General features: G+C 32.4%; 1 protein-coding gene across 1 annotated transcript in view; it reads left to right on the top strand.

Annotated features, from left to right (window-relative positions):
- LOC134261538 (tyrosine-protein phosphatase non-receptor type 5-like) overlaps nt 1-9,575 on the top strand; it is a 34,437-nt gene that overhangs the window by 5,537 nt on the left and 19,325 nt on the right. The window contains exons 3-5 of the mRNA XM_062743964.1: nt 3,197-3,301; nt 3,700-3,867; nt 8,625-8,723. Coding sequence (XP_062599948.1) covers nt 3,197-3,301; nt 3,700-3,867; nt 8,625-8,723 — 372 coding nt within the window. The remainder of the gene's footprint in view (nt 1-3,196; nt 3,302-3,699; nt 3,868-8,624; nt 8,724-9,575) is intronic.

Genomic DNA, 9,575 nt, shown 5'->3' with positions numbered 1-9,575 from the left:
CATGGGCCTCTTGTTGTAGTTTTTTCCCCTTCCAGACAAAAAGACAAATTTCCAAGTTAAAGGTGGACACTCAACAAAGAAAAATGAAAAATGATACTGTTTCATGAGTTTTCGTTAGCATCAATTTTCTTGGATTTTGTAAAACAGACGTTTTCGAGGATATGTAATTCGTGGTCAAAAACATTGCCTTTATATACAAATGAGTGACATGATTTCTTATTATCTTCTGAACATTGAATTTCGTGGATCTGTTTAACAACAAAATCCTCAAAAAATCCTCAAAAATTGGTGCTCAACAAATATTGATGAAACTACAGTATATATCACCTCAAGCATTTCAAGGATCACATAATTATGTCTTCACTCAAGTTTACTGTCAGAATCACTAGTTTCAGGGGCCCTCGGTTGCAATCCTGATGTAATCCGGCCATTGCATTGCCCCTCTTCAAAAACTTACAAAAAAATATCCTTTAAATTCAAAGTTTTTTTTTCTGATGTAAGTTACCGGAAAATGTTTTCCTTTATGAAATGTTTTGTTAATGCTTTTAGTTTAATCATGGTTAATCAATAATTATGATCACAGAAAAAAAATTGAAATGTTTTTAAGTTTTTTGTTTATATACTATTATTTTGAAATTAAACTAATTTTCTTTGGAAACTACCAATATGCCCCCCCCCCCTTATTTAGAATACAATTTCATTGATTTTTGTGAAGGAAATATATTGGTCTTTATGAAATACAAATGCTACAATTTGTCTAGTCCAAATACTTTAAGCTCAACAAACTGAATCAAACCATACCATAATGCAAGATTTTGATATAGTAAACAAAACTATGGACTTTTTAATCCCCGCTTCCTTTCTCTCTACTGAGCATTCCTCTGACTGTTGACAATAATAATTTCTGAAGGAAAGGATTCTTGTGAAATAATTCAGATGACTGAATGAATCCCAGTGATTTGTTAATTGACGGGTTGTTCTTATGACTAGATCTTATTGTCAATGGGTATGTCAACCAGAAGAGTTATATTAAGATACAATTACTATACATGTATTTCTACAAACAAATTCATTCACAAGGAAGCATTCAATGTATGTAATTTAACATTTAGAGAGGAAAGAGCAAAAAAAGCAAGATACATCCAAAGTCTCAATGGCATTGATCAATCTTAATTAAATTTTGTAGCATTGATGATTGCTTCCACATTGAAACAAAAATATTTAGCCAGATACAAAATCAATGGTTTAATTTGTCGTCAGTGGTAGAAATTGGTTGTGTTGGAGGGATTGTAATGCCAAGGAGAGATGTGAATGTACAAGCCACTAATCTTAAAGATGAATCCAAGCTGACATTTGATTTAAATTACAACATTGATTCTGTTCTAAGAGGAGGTCATAAAACATTGGATGATAGTTTTTAGGCCATGAAAATTGTTAATTTTTATTTTTTGCAACGAATGACTTCAAATTAATATTACTTATTTTTCTTGATGATAAATCAATATGTATTATGAACTTGAGGAATCTACAGTACTAACATTAGAAGCTGGAAGATTTATTTCAGTGGATATCAACTGGAAGATTAGATAATAATTATGTTGAGGAAAATTGGGACACTGTATTTTGTGTAGATTGTAAGAGACAGATAGACAATTGCTGCAGAAAAGTTTGATTCAGTAGCCAAAGTGCGCATTAAGCGTAGCCCAAAAATGAAAACCTTTCTACCTGTCATAAATTACCATCAGAGCTCATTGCTTGAAAACCAACCTAGTCCACTTAATACTGTACTGTTTTTTCAATTTGCTTGTTTTCACTACTAAACTTGACGTACATTCTTAGACAGGGCCTTATATTGGACAGCTGCCTAGCACTATTCACATGTATTTAAATAAATAAAAAAATTAACTGGTACTAGACAAGCAGACAAATTTTAATGTTGAGCTGTTGAAGATTTTGCTTCTGTCTAATCTTTGCAAAATTTATGAATTTGGGGTGTTTGGGTTTGTTCCTTTCTAGTACCTTCAGGATGAGCAGCCAAGCCCATCTTGAAGTTTTACTTGGTATTTCGGAATGATATTTCAAAAAAAAAAAAAAAAAACTGATGTGGATCAGCTTGTGATGGTCCTATTCAAATTAAACTCTCTCAACTCTAACTTTCTATTGCCACTCACTTTTGACAGCTACTGTGAAATTGTTATTGTTCTTTGGGGACTAATGTAAATTACAACCCCCCTTGAACAATTATTTTGTCTATTTATTTATTCATTGAATCCTCTATGAAATTGTTTCCAGGAACCAACAAAATTTTGCTTACCCACACACATTGACCATATGAATTAACAGGAATACACATACATGTATATTCATGGAATATGTACAGTAAAACTCGGTTATAGCGAAGTCGTTGGGACCTGTGAATTTAATTCATTATATCCTTAATTCATTATATCCGTATAACGAATTCGTATAACCATATATAGCGAATTCGCAATATGCATGTTTTCCTTCAAGTATTACTACCAAATATGTTACGGTAGCAAGTGTTTAACAGCAAGTATCACAAAATATACCTTAGATAACTAAGGTTTTGTTATGAATTGAATTTTATATACAAAAGCTAAAAGAAAATAAAATCAGTTCAATCTATCAAATTTTGAGATCTTTGAAAGTTCGTTATAAAAGAGGTAAATTTCATTATATTTAATCTTAACGGGACTCAAAATCAGTTCGCTATATCCGTAAATTCGTTATATCAGAGTTCGTTATAACCGTAAAAATTTTACAAAGATTTGTTAAGAATTTTGCCGGGGACCTAGAAAAACTTCGCTATATCTGTGAATTCGCTATATCCGTGTTCGTACTAAACGAGTTTTACTGTACCCGATTTATATGACAGCTAGTTTCTGGACTTATTTAAAAGTCTGAACTATTTTCAGAAGTTTAATCTGCTTTTTATGAAAAACTAATGGTGAAATATTTGAATATATTGAACTAAGTTCTATGTTAGAAGAAATTAGTTTAAAAGTGAAAAATAAACTACTAAAATTAGGATTTTAATTGGATATAGTCTGTTAAGAAGTAAATTTTTAGTCATTAAGAGCAATGTTACTCTGGTGAGCATTGTGGTCTTTGGGCCTCTTCAATAATTATTTTGATAGGAAACTTCATTTATTTGATTTTTTTTCTTCTTTTGTAGTGTATGGGTGCTCCTCTTCAATACCTCAATAAAACTGCTTTGAAGGAAGCATTTGCCAGCTATTTGAAGTTGCCTGTGGAAAATGTCTGCATAGATAAAATATTGGTAATTTTTTTTTATCAGCAACCTTGTTCTAAGCTGTAATTAATAGAATGTTTTGAGCTGAGGTGCCAAATATTAGATTCATGTAGTAATGTGTTTGCTGTGAAATCATAATCTTGACCTTAGATATACCCCAAAATAACTAACAAATATACGGAATCTTGGTCATAAACTTGTTTTTCAGAAATACTGATTTACTATAAATAGCATCATAATGTAAAGCAACAGTCACTGTATATGAAAATCATATATTATTTTCCATATTAGATTCTCTTTTTATACATGCAAATAACACATCCTCATTCTTGACATGTTATATGTAGATTTATTTGATTATCGTGATTAAATCCACCTCCAACTTAGTCCAAGATATTCTTTGTGATATATTAAGTGTGTTGTAGATTCGTAAGAACATGGTAGAGCTGTACTTTGTAAAGAGAGGACACCCCGTGGACTTCTTTGACGTGGAGAAGGACCTGATTCCCGTCAGTGATATCAGGCACCCAGATCTGTTGGAATACCTGCAGAAGAGAATTCCCTCTATGAACATTACCATTGAAACAAGCCAGGTTAGAAGTAGAGCTTATTTCTTATCTTTATACTGTTATTACAAGATTTATCAGGATGTAAGGCGCATAATTTCAGAAAATTGGTGAATTATTAGTTGTTATCTGCCTTTTTTGCCAATTTAACAATCTTAAAACAGGTGCATGTAACTAACAGGTATTTTCCTGGAGTGAATTATATGAGATTCTTGGTCAAAGTTTCTTGAGTAAAATTACTTCATTCTATGATTTAAATTATTATGGATCATTTCATCATTTTTAATGTGTCTATGAAAAATATACATGTACATGTGTCTCTATCTTGTATATTATTGATAAGATGCATTCATTTTAAAAAAAGCTGAAATTGTTTTTTTTAAAAAACATGTATCAGGGAAATCTATAAATGATACAACAGACATACAAAATGTGAAATCAGTCAAATAGTGCAAGCTCTCAGCATCAAAATGAAACACATTATGTTTCAGAAAGCAAAGGTCCTTCATTTACCATATTTTAAAAAGTTATGTGTCTGATATGTAAAAGTTTCCATGTACAGATGTAAGTTACTGTAAAATCACATATTTTCGTGGGGTCAAATTTTCGTGGTTTGAATAAAAACTCTTGGTTCGTGGGGATTTGAATTCGTGGATGAAGAATTGTTGAGTAGTTATGTATGTAACATTTTACATTTCGTGGTGGACATGAATTTGTGGGTCTCTTCATACCTTGAAAACAACGGAAATTAACCCCCCATGAAAATTTGTGATTTCACAGTAGTTACATTGACAGAAGGTGGAAATCCTCTTAGTTTGTGAAGTCTTTTTAGATACCGGGGTAATTGCTGCCATTTCCATTCAACATTCTGCGTATTGATCCAATCCTAAGGCATTCTCAAAGTCCCTAAACATGTTAATGCAATTGCAGAGCAGCTAGTAGGCCATCAATGTCCAACCTAATGGTGGTGTAAATTTGAAATCATTCAATTATCATGTTGTGAACTTGTCCAGTGTGAACTGGTAGTTACTTATATTTGCATCATGTGTCAGTTAAGTCTTGTGTCTATAGTCTTGAAATACTGTATAGGGGATTAATTTCACGGGTTGTAATTTTCACGTTTTTCTCTCATCTGACACGATCCAAATTGGTACAAAATAAAAGTTACCTCCCTTGTCTATATCCGTTTTTCCATACCATAGCTACATGTAAACGATATTAATAATCAGTGTTATGACTTTATTTCACGAACAACGGGGTAGGTTTAAATACAATAATTAGATTTGATATTTTAAAAAAATTGACGATTAATTAAAACAAGTGCAGTTATCGAAAGTCCTTGACTCTAAACATCAAATGTCTTTCCTATATGCTATTACAATCCCTAAGATCTTCGATACAATGCAACGAAAAAAGCACTGGACGGTATTAAATGTGTTAATGTTGGAAAAGGTCCTCGAAATATCCTTCCACATCTTCAGTAAGTTCTATAGTTGTTTGAATGATTTTTTAAAACCAAAATGTCGAAATCATATGCATCCATGTTATCACATAAACGTTGTGAACTTGTCCATTGTGTGAACTTATTACTAGTTAAGCGTGATAATTAAATTGATTGAATGACTATATTTTTGCATCTTCGCGTACATGTGTCAAAATTTCCAAATAAAACCTGTCTTGTGTTCACTGATTTATTAACACCGTGAATATAGAAATATTTTCCCCCTATACAGTATCATTGAAATGGTCATTATTTCATTTTCAGCAGTGTACATCATTTCAAAATGCCAGTAACTAAATTGATAAAAGTTTTACCCAATTTTGAAAAGCTTTAGACTTGACCATGTTGTCCATATTGATAAATGGCTGGAGCTAGGATTTTCATATTACACAAGCACATGTGTATTCAAATAATTTTGACTCATTGACTACATTTACATTTAAAAAACATATACCTTAATTGGCCATGAATTTTAAAAGGTTTAAGTTAAGAGATTTTATATATTTCAAAGGTGTATTCCATGTGACAAGACCCTTGACATTGATCGTGGAGTTTGACTTATATTAGAGAAATTTTACATTTGCCATATGAGATGACATATGGGGGCACATCTTTTGTTTGTTTACTGTCTCTCTCTTCTCTCCCTCTCTCTCTCTATCCAGTTCTGTATATATATATATACTGAAAGGAAAAAGAAAAGCAGGGTAGCATAATTTTCGAAAACTTATTGACTGCATGGGCGAAAATTAGGAAAATTGGTCTGATGAGGAATTTAGTTACTATGCACAAAAATCAGTGTTCAGAATTACTCAACCGTAAACTATATGACGTCAAGTAGGGAAAACACTAAAAAGTCCAAAACACATGCGATTTGATGATGGCGAGTTTTTCAACAAATCTTGTCGCACCATTTGATGCACCTGGGGTATACACATCGTTTTTCAATATTTAGAGATGATATGATTTTCTTGCAATCTTGGTACAGTTTACGGAAGTTCCGTGGGGTCTGGTTTTCGAAATGCCTATTTAGTGAAAATGACAACAACGGGTAACTAAGCAGTTTCCTGTAAATTTTCCCCCATAAAACATGTTACACGTTGTCAGAGAAGGCCTGAAATGGTTTTCAATCAACCATTATGATGAAGATAACGTTAACGTGAAAAAGAGTCATGTTACGGGCGATTTATTCGTCCTGCCGTTTCTTAAATCGCCACCTTGCTACCACAAAAACCGCCATTTATACAGTAGACAATGATAATCATTACATTTACATTACATTTGAAAAATGAAAGAAAACAATTCCGCAGTTTGGTGTTTTGAGCCGGTCAACTTGCAATTGTGTTCCTCTCACTGGCGCATGCGCGCATCGTTTTGCTAATTTTTAGGCATGGTTACCCATGCCCAATATACCAAGGGTTAGAAAGATAAACACTCTGATGGATTCCATCCAAAGGGGAAATAAGGATCTGACAGATGCGCGGGAGATACATTGAAGATAATGAGAGTTTTCGATTTTCACTTTTGGGGGGTATCGTCATATGAGCTTCCATAACTCATGAATTATTAGACAAAATCAAATAGATTTTGGTTATATCTATTTGAAAGATGATTTTAAAAGTTAGATAAGAATACTGAAAAAAATTAAAAGACAAATAAATTTAATTCACCTCGAAAGGTTACCCTGCGTTTCTTTTTCCTTTCAGTATATCTCTTGAGGTCATTATTTTCGCTTGTGATATTTGAGGAGAGGCATAGATCACTGATCTTATGAATGTTTTATGTGCTGCAGAACCATTATCACAGAATCCAAATGTGATACCTGATAGATAAATCTCTCCTGCTTTTACTTCCTAGTATTATGACAGTATACATGGTATATCCACTTTTTTAAGTGGACTTTTGTTGATTCATTGAAGCATAATTTACTGTGAAATCATTTGAATTAATTCAAGGAGGTCAATATATCTTATATAGTTGGCAAGCAAATTTTTTGGCTTTGGAGAAAAATAATGTACAGAAGATTCATTAAATTTATTTTTACAAAATAATTGTTTATTTATCATTTGTTTATGGGGATGTAGTGGCCCACGAATTCCACAAACACTGATCCCCCTTGGACATTAATGATTATACAGAATTGTTGAATCTGTTTCTAAAGTACATATATTCATTTACCAGTTTTATCTGTGCTTCTTTTTTTTACGCCCCTGTAGTCCAAGTATTTGGGGCCTTTAGGCTTTGGTCTCTATTTTCTGAAGGAAATAGTGTCCACAAGTTTACCCACCTTCAATTGATATTTTAAGAATCTTGTACAAAAATGATAGAAATCACATCTTTTTGAATTCCTTGAAATCTTCGTGGGCAATGCATATAGCCTAGATCAATTGTCTGAAAGAAAATCCTGCTGAAAATAGATGCCTCAAACTTAATAAGGTTTTGAAAAGTAATGCTGAAAAGTGTATGAGTTCATGATTTGACAATTAGCATTTACAAGTTCATATATAAGAAAAACAATTGGTGTTTTATTACTGTTTGAAAATTGAACAATTCAGAAATCATTATTTTTACTTTTTCATAACAATTTTAAACTTTTTTTTTTTTAAAAAATGCAAGGTCTGAGTCTGTCTTTCTGATTGCATAATTTTTTTTTACAATTTCTTTTTTTTTTCTGGTGCAAGCTCAGCATATTTGCTTAATACTAGTTAAGTAATTTGCCAACAACGCCCCCTCCCCCTCCCTACACACATACAAGACTATCTCTAACTAAAAATGTTGTCCATGAACTTTGTTAAATGTATTCCATTTCCTTGTGGAGTGAGATACAAAAAAAACTTATTACCGGTAAATAAGTGATTGCCGAGTTAACATGGAAAGAATTCAATCCAAGTTATTTTATAACTTTTTTTATAAATATAATTTTTTATGGACACATGGAAGGTCATATGCAGGTGAATATGATGTGTGAATTTTTCTAATAGTAAAATGTGGATCTCGACCAGTCAGAGAAATAAAGATAATTCAATCAAATATTATGAATGCTGAAGTATGTTGAAAGAATGAACAAGGAGAAATGACCATTCAGCATAATTTTATTGATTGTCAGTATCAATGGTAAGAGATAGCTCATCGTGAAGATGGATCTATCACTAGTTATTTTATGCTGCACACTATAAAGGTCACAACAGTCATGAAGTACTTCCTTTTTGTGTCAGTAGCACATTATGTCAGTCAAATTTACTTTCAAGTACTTGTAGTATTTTCATATGTACTGTGATGTTTTCAGCAACCATTGATAACTTCAGCCAAATTTTGGACGGAGAGCTACTTCCCCTACTTAGCAGCAGCCTGTAGTGTGTGTCTAGTCCTGGTTATGGCAGTTGTGGTATGTTTTACTAGAAACATGAGTGTGTTCTCACGTTCACTTTTGTAAAAATTTACAACTGGCTAAAAATTTTCAGCATTGTACCTGCTAGGGTATTTGTTGAAACTTAAAACTTGTTAGGGTCAGATGATACGTTCCTCAAATAAATGTTTTGTATCTCTTGGTATTATATAAGAATTATTTATACCCCCCGCAAACGAAGTTTAGGGGGGGTATATTGGAATCACCATGTCCGTCTGTCCGTCTGTCTGTCTGTCTGTCTGTCTGTCTGTAGACAAGATTTTGTCCGGACCATTACTCAGAAACTATTGGAAGGATTTGTCTAAAAATTTGTACACATATTATTCACCATATGAAGTTGTGCACCTGATATTTTCATCTTGATTCGATTATTATTTTGAATTTTACAGGTGTTTTTGTGGTTTTGTCCGGACCGTTTCTCAGAAACTATTGCAAGGATTAATCTGAAAATTTGCACACTTATTATTCACCATATGAAGGTGTGCACCTGGAATTTTCAACTCTTTTTGTTAATTTTTTTGCATTTTACAGGTTTTATTTTTTATTTTAATTGACTTGTTCATTTTGGGCTCATGTATAAGGTTTGAGATATAGAATCTAGAATATCTGTTCAAAAATACTCATAAAAACTTAAGAAAAGGAAACATCATCAAGTGTTAAAAACAGTTTTTACATTGCACAGAAAATAATGTAATTCCATTTGTCTCTTGGGAATAATGACTGGACATGCATCCAGTTAAAGATAAATTAATGAGTTTGGTGTTGGAAGTTGTTATGGCATATCTCTTATCAAGCGTGTGTGTTATCTAATCTCCAGGGAATAAGGCACAA

The sequence above is a fragment of the Saccostrea cucullata genome, unplaced genomic scaffold (genome assembly GCF_032062105.1).
Source record: "Saccostrea cucullata isolate Sc308-1 unplaced genomic scaffold, CSIRO_AGI_Scuc_v1 ctg407, whole genome shotgun sequence".
Lineage (NCBI taxonomy): Eukaryota > Metazoa > Mollusca > Bivalvia > Ostreida > Ostreidae > Saccostrea > Saccostrea cuccullata.
Note: the sequence above shows the minus strand (reverse complement) of the source record. Positions and strands in the feature narration are given on the sequence as shown.